This window comes from Aegilops tauschii, chromosome 3 (genome assembly GCF_002575655.3).
Source record: "Aegilops tauschii subsp. strangulata cultivar AL8/78 chromosome 3, Aet v6.0, whole genome shotgun sequence".
NCBI lineage: Eukaryota > Viridiplantae > Streptophyta > Magnoliopsida > Poales > Poaceae > Aegilops > Aegilops tauschii.
The window spans coordinates 38,949,459-38,967,959 of record NC_053037.3 but is presented as its reverse complement, the minus strand read 5'-3'; the positions used below and the strand labels follow the sequence as shown (position 1 = coordinate 38,967,959).

The following is an 18,501-nucleotide window of genomic DNA, read 5'->3' as shown; positions in this document are numbered from 1 at the left end:
AACATCAGTGTATTTTTTTACCAAAAATAATTGCAATTGAACTTGCTTTGGTATACCGCAGTAAACTTTACGAATTTCGATGCGGATTAAAGATGGAGATTAAAAGTTACCCTTTTCGATCAAAAGGGGCAATATAGCCTTTTGTAGTATCCAAATCAATCTATTCAATACAATTGATTTACGTGCTAATATAGCGACAACCTTTTCAAGTAACTTTAAGATTCGTGTAAACTTTTAGAGGGGTGTGCAAAAGAAAAACTCATTGTGATTACACAACAAGTTTAAACATATGGGAGTACAAAATTCCTTTCGATTATTGGGGATACAACTTTGTTCCAGTCATTGAACTTGCCCTCATATGCATTTTGTATTGTCAAAAAGATCACAAACTTGAAAATTATATGGAAATGAAAAATGGTATTGTGTGAAAGTATAATTGCAGATGGATTGTCGACTCCATATTGTGTTTATTTTGTATTAATATGGTGGTGTGTTAAAATCTCCGAGGGATGCTCGAGCCTATCGTATTATTTTGCATTGATATGGTAGTGTACAAAAATCTCGAATGGATGCTCAAATCCATTAGTATTTCTTTTGAATTAAATATTCTCCTTTTATTCCACGGGCTTCATTTTATAACTTTCTTACATCATCTCCAATCGTGCCCTATTGTAGAGCATCAAAAGAGGTTGGAGTAAAATTTTAGACACCAAAAAGTGGATTGTTTGGGCACAACAAATTGACGTCTCCAATAGCTGCCCTAAAATAGGGCATCACTACTCCCTACTTGAACCGAACTGCATCTACTGTCATTTCCGATTTATCTGTTGAAACTAAATTTAACAGTCAATTTGGTTGTTCTATGACAATGTTGAACTGCGTATTGTATAAATAAATACAGGGAAGGAACATGAACAGGCCTTCGCAGCCACCGATTGCAGTAATAAGTTAAATTAACCAAACTGCACTGCACAAGACACTTGCTTCTGCTAAATTGACATGCACGTGTTAAGAAAAGCCAAATTGGCAGTTAAAATTGGGATGCTCAGTGACGAATGTCATTCCCAATTGACCCAAGCTGCAGCCCACAGAGAGAAAATTCAGAGGAGTACGGACACGCGCGTAACTGCTCCTGAGGACGTGAGCAGCAATAGTGCGGCTCCCTCGGACGCACGACAGGAGATAGCGGGAGAGGGCTCTGCTCCACCGGTCGAACAGGAAGTCGAGGGTGGAGCCCTCACCGGTGAGCTCGTGGCCCGGCCTTGCGCTGACCACTAGTGGGATTCTCGGCCGCATCGAATCCGCAGAGGCTCGGTCGCATCAAATCAGAAGGAAATATGCCTTAGTACAACAGTAGCAAGGCAAATTTTAGTGCAACAATGCAGAAGTTAGTAACAAGATAATTTGGTAAAACAAGGTACATTTTCGTACAAAATTGATATAGTAAACTTTACCACAAGAAGTGTAACTATCTTGGCAAAATGGTATATTAGTCTCTACGCTACAGGACGCTTAGCAACTCCATATTCAACTGTACAGATAAGTTAATACAATATTTAGATCAACTTAAAATCTACAGGGATTCTAGAAGATATGCATTGCATCAAAATAGGATTAGTAGTAACGTAGATTGGGAAATTACAAACTTCTTTGCTCAAATATCATCAACACATGATCTTTTAGTAGATATCTGAGGCATTTGTTGTTTCTACATAAGCGCGCGCATACGAAGAAGTTAATATTTGAGAGAAAGCCAGAAGAACTTACACATACTTTTCAGAATCCCAGCTCCAGACATCTCACGGCTATTCAGCTTGGCATCCACCTTTTCTTTTACGGATTGGGGAATCTCTTTGTAATCTGTAAACACCAAAGTAGGGTTGTGACACGTAGAATCATGAGTTCTCTGATTGATTAATTGGAGCAAGGTAAAATCTCACTGAAGTTCTCGCTGAAACAAGTCAACAGTCATAGTATGCCATAGGTCCTACATCCAGTAACTTCACCATCATAGCTCTAGCATGCCGGCGTCTCCACAGCGTGTGGGCACGACGAAAAGCACTGTGATGTTTTTCGCCGTTATTAATTAATTGTGCAGTACTGTCACGACATCATTCTGCAAGCACCGCAATGAAAACGTCAAACCAAAACTTCATGCTGAACTCAGCGGGCGGGTCAACAATTGAAACTGAGTCAGCGATTAGTTAATTAAGGGAGACAAAACTATGGTAACTCCCGACCATTTTGCAGCCTCCTGTGGATTTTCATCGACACAGCAGATCAAACTCTCCAATACGCCGATGATACACTTATTATTGCAGCCGTCTCCCCCCTTGCTGCCACAGCCCCCAAAAAAATCCTAAATAACTTTGCGCAAGCTACCAGACTCACCATCAACTTCTCCAAAACTACCATGGCCACCCTACACATAGATGAAAACATAGCTGATGCTGCTGCTCTTGCCATGGGATGCTCGCGCGCACCCTTCCCTCAAACTTACCTAGGACTCCCCCTTGCCCCCACCAAGCCCCCCCTCCAATGCGTTCGCTCACTTGATTGCCCGATCTCGGAAATTACTAAATGGTTGGCGCGCAAAACTTTTAGACAAAGGCGATCGACTCATCCTCATATCCGCGGTCCTCGACTCCCTCCTTACATACTTCATGTATGTATTCCGTATCCCAAAAAAGACCCTCAAAGTCATCGACTCTCTAAGGAGGTCATTTTTCTAGGCTGGTGAAGATGCCTGCTCGGGTGCTCAGTGTCTGATTGTGTGGAAAAACGTTTGCTCGCCAAAAAAATTCGGTGGTTTAGGGCTCAAAAGCCTACACGTTCAAAACAACTACCTCCTAATGAAGTTTGCCGTCAAAGCACTCTCCTCCGTTCAGTCACCTTGGCTAGACTGGCTAGATCTCCAACACCCAAACGCCCTCGTCTCTTCGACCCCCCAAACCTCCTTCTTGTGCCGCACGATAACCCAACAGATTCCAACCCTCCAGCCAATCACCTTTGTACTCACCAACAGTGGCACACACACATACTTCTGGATGGATACATGGCTCACACCAAAACCCCTAGCTACCACCTTCCCGCGCCTCTTCTCGCACTCCATCCTACAACTAGTTAAAGTAGCTAACATTTTGCGCTTCGGTATCGAAGCCAACCTCCGTAATCGTATCTCTCTAACAGCAGAGCGAGAGCTTGCTTCGCTTTTGGCTGTTTTGCAGGACTTCACGCCGTCGACTGAGGAAGATCAACGATTCCTACTCCAAGGGCATGACTTCTCCACCAAGCAAGCATACGGCACACTCATGACCAAGCCAGACACGGATCTCATTGCCCCCCTCATCTGGGGCACCAAGGCTCCTCGCAAGATCAAGATTTTTGCTTGGCTTCTTTTCAAATATCGCCTCCACACTGGAGTGAACCTAGCCCATAAGCATATAATCTCCTCCAACCTATGCCCTCACTGTGCTACATCACCTGAAGACTCCACTCACATCTTCATCACATGTCCTCTTGCCAATAGGATTTGGCAACGAGTAGGCTTCCCGCCCTCGTCTGACGATCTCAATGAGCTTTGGGACACCCCGCTGCCTCAACACCTACCCAAGAATGCTTGGTCCTTCGTCCTCCTCGCTCTACTCTGGAAGATTTGGGCAGCGCGTAATGACATGATGTTTAGGAGAATCGATCAACGTTCTTTAATAACAATTAGAAACTTGATCTCTGACCTAGACCTTTGGTCACACCGTCTCGACATGGGTGACAAGGAGGACGTCTTCTCGTGGCGTTCCTTCCTCTCTGCATGCTGCACCGTGCCGCTGTAATTCTGTACTCGCTGCTTTTGCAGCCGTTTGAGTAATATATTCAGGTGGGGAACCCCCCGCGGTGATTCTCAAAAAAAACTACTAGGATGAGAATGCAATCCAACAAACACACACATGTTCACGGATGCACAGTCAGTTTCAGAACCTGTAAGTAAAGATGAAATTAAGGATTATATATACAATAAAGAGGAATATTAGGACAGATGGAAACATGAGAGACTTATTCCTACAGTATTACACAACATATGACAATGAAACCGGAAAGGATTCATCCACACACACAGCAACATGAACGAACTATTGAGATAAATAAAAAGGACGCACGCATTTTTTCAGAAATAACACATATGGACTTAACCATACATCCAAACAGAAACAAACTAGAAACAACTGGCTTGCATGTCCAGAACTAGATAGCAGTCTGCGATGCAAGCACGAAACTATAATACCTAGCTAGAATGGTGAAGTGAATTTTGATCCTCAAGCAAGGTCACTGACCTTGATGGGGTGTCATCCAGCAACCCGGCTAGGCTCGACCATTGCCGGCGTGAAGCCGTACGCGGCGTCGTGCTCCCGCTGGATGTACTCCAGCCGGCGCTGCGTAGCAGCGAGCGCCGTGGCCTCGTCCAGCAGGTGCACGCGCTCCTCCACAAGCCGAACCCTGGCCTCAGTGGTGTTGGCGGCGGTGGTGATAAGGACGCTGAGGTTCTGCAGCGGGTCACGTATTAGCCTAGTGGGCTGCGGCCCTGGCCGCGACGCTGGATGAAGTAGAGGCGAAGCCAGTGACGAGCACCTCTACGTGGGTGCAGAGATCCGCCACGTCGTCGGAGATGTCGCAGCCAACGGGGACGGGGGAGTCGGTGACGTCGAGCTCGTCGCTGGGGTACTTGTCGGAGGCGAGCGTGTCGGAGATGCGTGGCGCGCCAAAGGGGACGACGGACGAGCCGGCGGGGCCGGCCGGCACCGCGCTGGGCGCGGGGACCAAACCGTGCACGCCGCAGTCGGTGAAGGGCCCCGTCTGGAACGTGACTCCGGCCGATGCCTCGAGCTGCCCCACGATGGGCGCCAACTGTTGTGGTGGTCTCACGGGGGATGCCATGGGATGGCTAAAAGGGGGGACAGGACAAGGACACCGGTGGGCTCCAGAGGCGAGGTTGGCACGCGCAAGTGTGGGACACGAGACGTACCCAGATTTGGGGTTCTCCGGAGAGACAACACCCTTAGTCCTGCCGAGTGTGGTTTATATGAGGTGGATACAAGCTTGCTCCTGCTGCTGTTTTTGGGAGGAAGGAATGCAGGCTAGTGCATAGGCTGCTCCTTCTCCGTGTGAGTGTGTTCTACTGATGAACGATCGACCTTCTGCATGGAGGAGCACCGGGGGGTCTTATAAGCTGCCCCCCCCCCCCCCGATACAGTGGTAATGTTACATGGGCGCAGGGCCCTGGAGTCAGTGTCTAGGAGCCGGCTGTGGGGGCCGTCGAGTCTGTCGGGCCCGCCGGGCGCGGGTCTCGCTGGGTCCATCGGGTGCGGGCAGTACCGGGACCTCCGGCCTGGGTACGGCTGGCTGTTGGGTACTGTTGGCAATGCCGTGCCGGGCGTCATGGGGCGGCAGCGCCGCCTCGCTACAGGGTTGCGCCTCCAGACGGTGGCTTGGTCGGCAGGAGTGCCGCGGCCGTCGGGGCCGGCGCAAAGGAGGGAGTGTTGTAGCCATGTTTACTTGTCGCTGGAGGTTGGCTTCTTTATGACCAGCTGGCACGCGCCAGCCGGCAGACCGGGTTGCGACACCTGGCCGGGTTACGCTGTGAAGCCGGCCAGGGCGAGCCGGATTGAGGAGCGTTGGTGGCCCCGATGTTTTTGTAAAGGATCCGGGTTCCGTTGCCTGCCCGAGGTCCATTCCCCCAACAAAGTACTTGATCTCCATGGTGCCGGCGCCCACCATCCCCCCGGATTTCCAGCAGCTTCTACTACGTCCGGCAAAGATCCCCCACTCATCAAAAGTGACCTTCCTCGTCGAGGATACCAAGTTCCGCGCCCACAGGCTTGTGCTTGCTATGCGGTTGCCGGTCTTCGCCGCGGAGCTCTTTGGTCACATGAGGGAGAGCACCGCTCAACGTGTCAGGATCGAGGACATGCGTGCCTCCACATTCAGGGTCATGCTCCAATTCATCTATACTGACGAGCTTCCCGTCAAGCCAAACAACGGCGAGGAATCAGGAAGCAGTCATAATAATTTCAAAAGGGAATTCATGGCGAGGGGCCGTGAAGTCATGGTACACAAGCTGCTTGTGGCCGCTAATCGGTATGATCCAACGAAAAAAATAGCACGCTACAAAATATAGCGAGCCCCTTATCAAAATGTTACACAAGTTATAGCGCGGTAATAGCATGCTATATTTAAAAATAGCGTTTGCAAAAAATGCCAAATATGTCCACAAATAAAGTATTTCAGTACCTTAAGACACCAATATAGAGAGACATAATCTAGCCAGATAGGAAGCACACATTTTAAACTGAATGTCAAACTGTAGTCAATCTATTTAACATATATCAACTCTGAACACTGAACACCTAGCCTACATCTATCGTGCAATAACCACAAAATAAACCTGTGCTTTCCTATTTTTCTAATATTTTTCATCATTTGGACGCTATAACGCTACACGCAACAACATTATAACGCCCTATAGCGCGCTAATTACGTGAATAACGTCATAGCGGCTGAATTTGCTAAAATATAGCGTTTCCTTCTGAATACGCTATAACGGCACTATAGCGTCGTTATAGCACGCTATTTTTTCGTTGAAGCGTCGAGCTCATGTGCGAGAACATACTATGCGAGAGCATCGATCTGGCAACTGTCATGACGACTTTGCTGCTAGTGCGGGGCCGCCAAAGGTGCTGTCAGCTCAAGGATTCCTGCATCAAGTACATAACATCTAGCCCTGATATGTACGACGCGGTGAAGGCGACCAAGGAGTATGAGGAGCTCAAGGAAACATGCAGCTCTTTTATAATTGAGGTCAATGAGAGAGTTGCCACACACAACATGGCCCGACACACTAGCTCTCCTTCCTCCTCCTCCGGTATCCATCGACCAACAACACCACGGCATGCACGAGTTTAATATCCACAACTTTAGCTCAGTGCAAAGGAGCCATGGTGTTGGCCAAGTAATCACTTCAGTCATATTCAACATAGGCGGTTACGATTGGACAGTCAATGTGTACCCGTCTGGGTACTCGGCGGAGGAGGGTGGGGAGCACATATCCGTCTACCTCCGTTTATGGTCTGATCCTGGAACTGCTAGGGTCAAGTTGTCCAAGACGTTCCGGACCGGTGACCCTAGTGGCAAATCACTGTCGATTGTGCTTTGTTGAATATATTTTTACTAGGGGGTTTCAAAAGTTCATCATGGTGAATGCTGCAAACTCCCGATAAATAGGCCACAATGGTTCCTTTACCATACGTTGCGACCTTGAAGTCCACACGAAGGCGTGCACTACTAGTACTAGCACCACCATCGCCAAACCTATGATCATCGTGCTGCCGTCCAACATTGTAGGCACCTCGAGTAGCTGATGGTGAGCAAGCAATGGTCAGACGTGGCGTTCCTGGTCCAGGAGAGCGAGATTCACGCGCACTGGCTCATCATCGCCATGCAGTCGCTGCTTCTATACGAAACATTAGTGGTGTCGACAACCAACAGTGTCGTACGGATCGGCGATATGAAGGCCGTCGTGCTCAAGGCCGTACTCCACTTTGTCTATACCGACGAGCTGGTTCCTGTGAATGAAACGGTGGTAGCCAGAGAAATGCTGGCGGCGGCATGCTGGTTCCGCCTGGAGAGGATGAAGGCCATGTGCAAGAATTTGCTCGCTCATCTCGTGTTGAAAGACAACGCGATGAGCACTCTGGAGCTGGCATTGCTACACCGCTGCGAGGAGCTCAAGATTTACTGCAACGACTTCATTGAGCGTGCAATGAAGTGATGAAAAAACACTTTAATCTTCGATATTTACTGTATAGAAAAGGTTTCATCATGAGTAGCATATATACATTCCACAGCTTTAGTATTTCCAAAAAAATTAAGGGTCATTATTTTTGTCATTTGAAGTTGTAGAACTGAAGCTTACCGATTCCACATTGTATGCCTCAGAATTCTTAACTAGTTTCTTCCATGCATCTATCAACAATTTTGAATGTATATATGTACTACTACATCACATGAAACATCTAGCAATCTGTGAGATGTTCACAGTACTCTAAACTTTCCTGTGGTCGCTCACCTCCCTAGCATCCCACTGCACATGTTCACGCCCCCACCGCCTTCACCTGAGGCAACCCCACTGGCACATTGACCATTTGGCACAAGCTTGTGGTACACCATACACCCTGGGGTGTTGTACGGCGGCGAGGGGGCTAGGATTTTCATTGTGTCATTGAGGATAGGGCCTTTTCCCAGGGTAGATGAGTTGAACATTAGTAATATATAAACTTACAAAAGATTAGGAGATATAGTTGTAGAAGAGAAAAGCAAATGCTACTTGTCCATGTAAATGACATCTCCATATACTACTTGGCAGTTTTAGCGCCATTTAGCCCCTGTTTAGCATCAATTTAGCTGATTTAGAGGCTGAAGCTATTTGCACGTTTTTTTGGCGAGGCCATCATGAATTGTTTAACAGATACCGTTAAACTGTTATCTTGTCCTTATATTGGACGTAAACTAGGATCCCTGCCAAAGGAAGAAGACACTGTCTAATTTTTTATTTGAAGTTATCCTAAATACTGGGGGAAATGCAGATGCACTTTAACTTAAGAACAAACAAACAAGAATAAAACTCTGACCGAAAATATCATGAAGCAACATCAAATCAGGAATCTTCTTAAACATTATCCAACCATCTAAATTTCAAGTCGAGATAGAGATATTAGGAACCAGCATTCAAGCACTCGAGGATGACGGTGCCGGAGCAAGGTTAGCACTGTCAGCGGAAGCACTCGAGGACGATGCTGTGGAAGCGGGGTCAATAGCATCTCTGGTAACACTCGAGGTCGAGGATGATGGTACAGACGCGAGGTCAACAGTATCGCTGGCCTCTTCCACTTTCCTTCCTTGCAGAGCTTCCATTGCTTCACCCAGCATCCCTGTCACCTTCCCTCCTAATTCTGGCTCAAGCTGTTCAGCCAGTGGGTACAATTTCTCGTCTTGAATCTGCAAGGTAAACAAAATATACGACCAAACTCAAAATTCACCCTTCATTGACATAAATGGCTAATATATAAACATGCATGCCAAGTAAAATTTGTAACTGTGAAAATAGCACATCCTAATATAATTCCATTGTCCTTACGAGATGTTGTTTCTCCGGGTTAGAAGAAACTATAGCAGTGGTGGTGGTGTTCTTGCTTGGAATCAGATGGAGTAGAGACAGTACTATCAGTTTGCGCGAAGCCCGGGGGAACCATCACAGGGTTGGCATTCACATTCATAGAATTTGGCATGTATGTGAAGGCTTGGTTGGCATTTGGGTACACCATCTGCATTGTAAAAGCAAGAAAGTCAGGTGAATTGACTACTTGTGACATAATCTAAATATGGGCACGGCTGGATACACTTTGCAAGACCAGCTGATGCATTAAGTATTAAAAAATTAAAATCAAAAAATGGCATGTCTCGTGTCATAATACCTGTGGTTGTAGATTGATTTCTGGATGCACACCACGCCAAGCATGGTGCAGTGGCCTCGGCATGTTATACGTATATGGCGTCATGCCGCTAGGAACCCAAGGAGTGAAATGCTGTTGTGGGAATTGCTGATACCCGAAGCCTGTAGAAACCTGTGGTGGGAACATGCCAGGCACTCTTGGACCGACGTAGAACTGACGGGGAGCAAAATTTTGTGCTGCGGGTGCTAGAACTCCTGCGTTCTGAATACGAGCAAAGTGTGCCTAGAAACAATGTCAGTAGCATTAAGCTTGTGATGTGTCCCTTGTATATATTCTTGAAACAGTGACAGATCTAATGTTCAAATATTCAGTGACACACGGGTGACAAGAGAGAACTTGTTTTACTTAACTTTATTTGGACGGTAAAAAAATAACCATTTTGTTAACACTCATCCACATTGATTCTCAGTCTATGTTATTCTTAGGATGGGACAATATACAACTTATTTATAACTGAACAGGTTTTCTTTTAGTTAGTTAGTTATGTGTAAAAATGAAACAAATAATACGTAAATAATTGGACATGTAGTAGGCATGGACACATAGCAATATCAAAACTCAAACAACACTTATCAGCATATAAGATTAATTAAAAGAAGTCTCTACTTATCACTTATCAGCAAAAGGCACCTAATGTACAAAATGATCACTTGGGAAATAACAATTTAGACTTACCACTAGCATCGCTCGTCTTTCCTCTTTGCGTTGAGCTACACCAACATACAATGGCTTTTTGCCGACTATCTTCCTGTTCATCCCGTCAATCTACCACATTGATTAAAGATGATTTAATAATCTAAACTAGTCAACTGGATGCATTGGGCACGTTTGCATTCAACTAAACCACGTTACTTACGGCCTTGTGGACAGCTTCAATGGTTGTAAATGACACAAAGCCATAACCCTGGCTCCTTCCTTGTGAATCAACCATAACCTAAAAAATGTTAAGAAGGTGAGCCATGATACTAAGAAACAGAATTAGCTAGCAAATAAATAGAGAAGTACCTTGCATGATCCTATCTCACCAAAAAATTCAAATAACCCTCTAAGATTTAGATCATTAATACTATCATCTAGATTCTTCACGTATAGATTGAGCCCTTCAAACTTTTTGAATTTCTCATTTCTTGCACGCTCAAAGTTTTCTCTCAGTTCTGCTTCTCTTTCTGACTTTTTCTGAGCTCTTCCAACATACAAAATTGTATCCTTAATCATCTTACCATTAAGACTTTTCACAGCTTCTGCAGCACATTCTGATTCCCCATAGTTAACGAATCCGAAGCATTTGGATATTCCATCATTATCTCTCATGATTACAGCGCTAGTAATTGTACCAAAAGGACCAAACTCTTGCAGAAGGTCATTGTGAGTGAATTCCTTTGGCAAGTTCTTCACATATACATTTGTATAATTACTCACGCTGATATTTGGCTGCCTCTCCTGACGACGAATGAAGAGACCTACAAAAATTCGTTTGCCATTCACCAACTTGCCATTCAAGCTGTCGATGGCATCATTGGCAGATGTCTCCTCTGAAAACTGAACAAATCCGTACCCTTTTGATTGACCGTTAAAGTGAGTGGCCACTTTGCATGATAGTATAGTGCCATAGCGACCAAACATATCACTCAAGCTCTTGCCATCAATATTTGGCACAAGATTTTTTATGAATATATTGGCCTTTCCACTCAATCGCAGCGTTGGGTCCCTATGCGAGAACATAACTCGGATATGCTTCCCGTTGGCAGGGGTAAAATTTAAAGAGTCTAATGCACGTTTGGCTGCAAAACAATCACATACAAAATTATTAGAGGTAATTGTAGTATTAAACTCAAATCCTCTAGTAGGGCAAGCAAACATACAAATACAAAGAAAATGAAATCAGGTTAAGGTGAAAACAATAGTGTAGGTATGGTATGTATATATATATATATATATATATATATATATATATATATATATATATATATATATATATATATATATATATATATATATTTGACCACGATACAACATGGTGTATTGTATATGACAGGATGTTCATCGAACAGACAATTATCGGATGTCCGATATGCAAAGCTAATATCCAATTTGAACTATGTACAATTTCGCTCTTCACTAATTTGGCAGCGTGGAGTATGAATAAACTGGTGAAAATTTGACTAGGTTAACTATGAAATCCATGTGGTCATTGTGATCATACAATCTACCTAGTGTAATGTTGCACGTTTCAACACCATGGTGCACAAACTAGAAAACTTCTTAACAAATTTTTAACCCACATTCAGTTCCCTCCTGTTCATATTTTCCAAATTGCCACACCAACTTATGAAGGCATCAATGAAACAACAATGAGTATTGGTTAAACTAGAAAACAAAGTGCATTGACTAAACATTAAAAAAATCGCTCACTAACCAAGTCAACTCCCAAATGTTACACCATAAAAAAGATAGACAACACCAATAACATAAACATGTCCTTTTGTTTAGATAGAAAGAAATAAGAACATAGGCACACATTAATTGTAACCAAATTCTAGCTATTTGTTTTTTCCTAATCATATGCACATCCGAGTCCGAGTCGGATTGTGACAATGTTAACTTCCACGATGACGTTCTACACCATGCATGATGCACAATCTACAATGAAATCGTAAGGAAATTTAAGCTCTACTTCCATTCTCTTATGTCTTCCATTCTCTTATGTTCTTAATTCCCGTGTGCAATCTACAAATCTTGGCTATCTTATAAATAAACCGTGTGGCCCTATTTAACAAAGAGCTAAATTTTCTCTCGCTAACCAATTCAACTCCCAAAAGTTAGACCGTAAGTAAGATAGACGACGCCGATAATATGAACATAACATTTTGTTTATGACAGAATCCCGCAAGTAGAAAAAATGCATTAATTAAAATAATAATTGTGTGTGCCTACTTGCTTTTTCAAAATAATATGTCCGGTTTTGAGTCGGATTCTGACATATTCGGCAACATTATTTTCCGCATCAAATTTTACACCATGGTGCACAATCTACGCAGAAACCTTAATAGGATCTTAACCCAAATTCTATTATTTTCAATTCGTAATGACCAGAAGAAATCTATGAAGCCATAAACTCAGATGGAATCAACCATTAATGTTAGCTAATTTGAAACAAACCAACCCAAAGTTCACAAAAAACTACAATTCCTCTCGTTGACGATTCAATCCAAGTATTACGCCGTAAGTAAGATAGACATCAACAATAATGGGAACATTTAGTTTGTGACAAAAATATATAGGTAGATAAAAACACATTAATTACAACCAGTGTGTGTGCCTACTTGACTTTTCCGAATCATACATCCGACTCTGAGTCGTATTCCGATAGCATTTGTTTCCACAAAGATTTTTTGCCATATCCGAAACCTGAATCGGGTACGGATTCTAACACTGATGTCAGTGCTCGGCAACATGTTCTACAAACTGCTGATTCCATTCTCTTCCGAATCTACAAACTGCTGATTCCATTCTCTTCCTAATCGAGAGTGCCTTGAAGTTATATTTCTTGTTGTGATCTATCGAAGCGAGGGTCTTGGTTTTTTTATGGAATGTGCATAAACCCAATCTATAAAGAAGTCCTACCGAGATTTAGTCAAGATTCCATTCTCTTCCTAATCGCCAAATGCAATCTATGAAGTCATTCCCTCATTGGTAACAATGATCAATCTTGGCTGACTTGAAAACAAATCATGTGACCTAATTTAATAAAAACTACAATTCCTCTCGCTAACGATTCAACTCCCAAATGTTACACCATAGATAAGATAGACAACAACCAGTAATAAGAACATGTCATTTCGTTTACGGCATAACTCAGCGAACAGATAAACACATATTAATTGGAACAATTGTGTTTGTCTACTTATTTTTCCCAAATCATACAGCCGGTTCTGAGTCGGATTCCGACAACACTATTATCTACGGCGATTTTCTACCCCATGGTGCACAATCTATGGAGAACTCTTAACAGGATTTTAGCCCAAATTCCTATTATCTTTTGTTCATAATAAACACAAGCAGTCTATGGAGCCTTTCACTAAGACACAAACACCAATTAATGTTGGCTAATTTGAAAACAACCAACCCAACTTAACAACAAACTACAATTCAACTTGCGATTCAATTCTCAAGTGTTACGACCTGAATAAGAAAGACATCACCAATAATAGGAACATGTCAATTTCTTTTACGACAGAAATATATGGTATTTAGGTCAAAACACGTTTAATTGCAACCAGTGTGTGTGTCCATTTGCTTTTGCCAATCATTTGTCCTATTCCGAGTCCGATTCTGATAGCATCCGTTTACGCAAACCCGAATCGGTTACGGATTCCAACACTCCTCATGTTAGTGACACGTTGTTCTACAAACTGGAGGTCAACACACTATCTACGCACGTTCCATCAAAAGACCCTTGCCTCAGTTGACCAGAACAAGAAAATGCCAAAATAGAACTTCAACCATGTTGTGCCACATCTTGTATGGGAAATCTAGTAAATCACAGACTTCATAACCAAACAGATCTATAACCACGCAACCTCGTAGGTTCTCTGTATCCCCGATCCAAGCCTGATTAGATGAACATGTAAACAGACGAAGACAACCCCGCAAAAAAAAAAGATGAAGACACACTCACCATCCTCCCGACTGTAGAAATTCACATAGGCGTACCCAAGTGACCTGCCAATGACGTCCCGGCATATACGGAGGGACGCCACGGGCACCACCTTGCAGAACAGGGCATAGAGGTGCCCCTCCGCCACGCCATCATCGAGGTCACCGACGTATAGCGAGGCCCTCGAGCCCAACGCTGGTCCAGGAGGACGCAGCGTGACGGCCGGGGCCAGCAACGGGCGACCTGCCATTGCCTAAGATGGTTGCCAACCAGTGGCCGGGCACAGGATCGATCGATTGATCGAGCAAGAGTGCTGGCTCACAAGGCAACGGAATACAGTCTCGGAAGGCACAGGATGGATTCATCGAGCAGGGGTGCTTCTATAGGTGAACGCTCTTGGATGGATATGCTCTCGACTCTCTTCTCACTAATTGATGCATTAATTACTTCCTTTCTTTGTATAATGATAAGTATTGGGCATTAATTTTGTGCTCGAGAAGATGAGTGTATTTTTTATGGAGATATCTGCATACTAGAGATTGATTGGGTCCACATATACTACTATAGGAATTAGTTCGTTCGATCAGTTTCCAGGGCCATAAATCACTACCATTTAATGTTTGAGATACTAAACTGGATTCCCAGCAAAAAGAGAGAGAGAGAGAGAGATACTAAACTGGATCGAGCGTCAAGTTGTCAGCTCAGCATTTTGAAGATGGCGTCCAAAAAATTTCAAAGAGCAAAATAGACAAAGATCATGAGTGTTGCATTTGAAGGGAACATAAGTTTCCCCTAGCAGCTCTTCGAGCAGTGACTACGGACTAAGGTTGGGTCCCCCATAATTTTTTTATTGCAAGTTTAATTTTGTTCATATTTATACAAGAAAATAAGACATTTCAAAAAGATTAGTGCATTCGAACGCACAGCCTCCTGGTGCTGGCACCGCCACTGGTCAGATCATGTCCCCTTGTTGTCATCCAGGGAAACTAGTCCTCTGTCGCCACCACGGTTTCATTTCGAGTTGTTCTAGCTATGCCAGCCGGGTTTTGCCAAGGCGGTCAAGTAGTGGTTCGAGGCGCTGGACTCCCCAACCGATCGATGTCGGTGTTATACACTTGGCATCACTGTACCAAGTTATCGAGGTAATTCATGCGGGGTTAGGGGTCCAACCTGGGCGAGACTTGAGGATCCGCAAGGCAGAGCTCCTTGTGGCCATCCAGTCCTTTGATGATTGGCCAACCACGGTGGGTCTGGATCCGGAGGAATGGATGGAGAGATATGCTCTCGAGGATAGCCTCATGACGTTGTTCTGAAACGAGGAGATTTACTGTTGTCTTCGAGGCCGTTTAAATTTGACATTTACGGGTGAACTTCCAGGCTATTGCCAACAGCCGTCATCATCGATCCTCAAATGTGGTCCTTTGGATGGTCCCACGATGCTTCGGGACAAGATGGTCCCACGATCCTGCCTTAACTATGGTTACGTTGATCTCCAAAGTAGTTGGGGCGACGGACATTCGCCAGTTCCGACCGATCACGGTTATTAACGTGATCTTCCGCATCCTAGCCAAGGCGCACGCCATTGGGGCGGCACCTATAGTAGCTCAAATTACCAATCCAAACCAGTCGCCTTCATTAAGGGTGATCTAATTCATGATGGGCTACTGGCACTACATGAAATCATTCACGAGGTTAAGACTAAACGTCAAAAGGCGGTCGTTTTCAAGATTGATTTCAATAAGGCTTATGATATGCTTAGTTGGGATTTCTACAAAGATTCCCTTGAGTGCAAAGGGTTCAACCATAGATGGGTTACCCGCATTATGCAGCTTGTCAGTAGTGGGCACACTGCCATCAACATTAATACGGAGACAGACCCATTTTTTAAGCACTCGAGAGGGGGTGAGGCAAGATGACCAACTCTTTCCGTTCTTGTTTAATATTGTTGTTGATGGCTCAGCAGCCATTATGTATAAAGTGAGATGTGTTGGCCATCTATGTGCGGCGGTGGCCCACTTGATTGCAGTAGGTGGAGTCTCGCACCTCCAATATGCGGATGACACCATCCTTATGTGGAGCGAACTCCAATGGATATAATAAATTTGAAGTTCCTCCATATTTGCTTCAAAGAGATGTCGGGTTTGACGATTTATTTCGCCAAAAGTGACGTGATGGTACTGCATTATTCTAAGCAGGAGCGATCCTCCATGCCAACCTCCTAAATTGCTTCCCGGGGTCATTCCCTATTTGGTACCTTGGTCAATCGGTTAGTGACTCGATGGTCGGTATGAGATATCTCCAAATATCTTAAGGGGCGGTCTTTCGCTCTTTGCTCCATGACCAGAGGCTCATAATTTTGGTAAGCCATTCAGTCTATCAAACCGGTTCTCCGTCTGGGGATTTGGTGATGGTCGAGAGAGGAATGGACACCCATTTTTGGTTGAATAGTTTAGCTTGAAGATCGACCACTCCTTGTTCAGTTCCCAGTGCTCTTCGCTATTCCAGATCAACCTTCTATCTCGGTGACCTTGGCGGTTGCGAATGCGGGGAGGAACCTCTCATTCCGTCGCTCTTTCGGTCCCCTTGAATCCACCGAATGGTTAGCGCTCTCCTCCAGTGTGACAAGTGTTACCTTGTCTGTGGCTCCGAATATCACATCATGGAAATTCGGGCCCTCGGACAACTTCTCAACTAAGTCATTATATAATCGCCTTATGGCGGGATTTGGGCCTGACAAGTTGACTGAACTTTGGAAGGTGCATCTGCTGCCTTGGATCAAAATATTCTTGTGGCAGCTGACTAGGGGTAGATTTCCCTTGGGTGACCATGTGCTCAGGTAGAACGGCCCTAGGAATGGCAGTGCCCGCTGTGTGGGGTAGACGAGGACCTGAACCATATTTTCTTCTACTGTGTGTCGGCCCAGTTCATGTGGAGTTGCTTTAGGGAGGTTTGGGGCAATAGTTAGCACCCAACCAACTTCCCTGATTGGCATCAACTCATGGCAAATTGCTAGAGGCAGATCCACAAAAGGTTGCGGGTGAATTTTGGAACCTTGGCTTGGACCATGCGGTGTGATAGAAATAAACTTGTCATTGAACATATATACCCATATGGGGCCACCGATGCAATTTACAAATTGTGTGAATTTCTTCAGCTATGGAAACCTCTCTCTAAGCGGCGGGACAAGACGACCCTCGACAATCTCACAAGGAAACATAAGGAGGTTGCGCCCGAATTACATATGGTCATCTACCCGCCTTGGGACCCTGCTATGTTCTTTTGCGGGCTTGTTTTGTTGTTGCCCCCAACAGGTATATTTTCCCTTTCTTATTGTTAAACTTGTTTCCTTTGTGTGGACCTCCATTTTGGTGTGTTTGTATCCTGCCATGGCTTTATTTATAAAGCGGGACGAGAAGCCTTTTTCGGTAATTACATGTCAGTATAATTGTGATTAAATAAGGATGGTATGCAAACTTTAATAAAGAATATTCATATATATTGGTAAATAATATTCATATATATGGTTTTCCTAAACATTAGCGTATTTTTTACCAAAAATAATTGCAATTGAACTTTGCTTTGGTATACCGAAGAAAACTTTATGAATTTCGATGCGGATTAAAGATGGAGATTAAAAGTTACCCTTTTCGATCAAAAGGGGTAATATAGCCTTTTGTGTATCCAAATCAATCTATTCAGTACAACTGATTTACGTGCTGATATAGCGACAACCTTTTCAAGTAACTTTAAGATTCGTGTAAACTTTTAGAGGGGTGTGCCAAAGAAAAACTCATTGTGATTACAACAAGTTTAAATATATGGGAGTACAAAATTCCTTTCGATTATTGGGGATACAACTTTGTTCCAGTCATTGAACTTGCCCTCATATGCATTTTGTATTGTCAAAAAGATCACAAACTTGAAAATTATATGGAAATGAAAAATGGTATTGTGTGAAAGTATAATCGCAGATGGGTTGTCGACTCCATATTGTGTTTATTTTGTATTAATATGGTGGTGTGTTAAAATCTCCGAGGGATGCTCGAGTCTATCGTATTATTTTGCATTGATATGGTAGTGTACAAAAATCTCGAATGGATGCTCAAATCCTTTAGTATTTATTTTGCATTAAATATTCTCCTTTTATTCCACGGGCTTCATTTTATAACTTTCTTACATCATCTCCAATCCTCGTGCCCTATTGTAGAGCATCAAAAGAGGTTGGAGTAAAATTTTAGACACCAAAAAGTGGATTTTTTTGGGCACAACGAATTGACGTCTCCA

The 18,501-nt window shown here is 44.0% G+C and overlaps 2 protein-coding genes across 2 annotated transcripts; one reads left to right on the top strand and one right to left on the bottom strand.

Annotated features, from left to right (window-relative positions):
* The first annotated feature begins 5,749 nt into the window (after positions 1-5,749).
* Positions 5,750-7,819, top strand: LOC141020911 (BTB/POZ and MATH domain-containing protein 1-like). The gene is made up of 3 exons (XM_073495885.1): positions 5,750-6,129; positions 6,636-6,849; positions 7,451-7,819. The coding sequence occupies exons 1-3, from the start codon at positions 5,750-5,752 to the stop codon at positions 7,817-7,819; spliced, it is 963 nt and encodes a 320-aa protein (XP_073351986.1).
* Positions 7,820-8,645: 826 nt separating this feature from the next.
* LOC109749200 (polyadenylate-binding protein 5-like) lies at positions 8,646-14,467 on the bottom strand. The gene is made up of 7 exons (XM_073511548.1): positions 14,239-14,467; positions 10,566-11,341; positions 10,417-10,494; positions 10,236-10,325; positions 9,522-9,782; positions 9,185-9,283; positions 8,646-9,045 (listed from the first exon to the last, which is right to left on the bottom strand). The coding sequence occupies exons 1-7, from the start codon at positions 14,465-14,467 to the stop codon at positions 8,776-8,778; spliced, it is 1,803 nt and encodes a 600-aa protein (XP_073367649.1). The 3' UTR covers positions 8,646-8,775.
* Between the last annotated feature and the right edge of the window lie 4,034 nt (positions 14,468-18,501).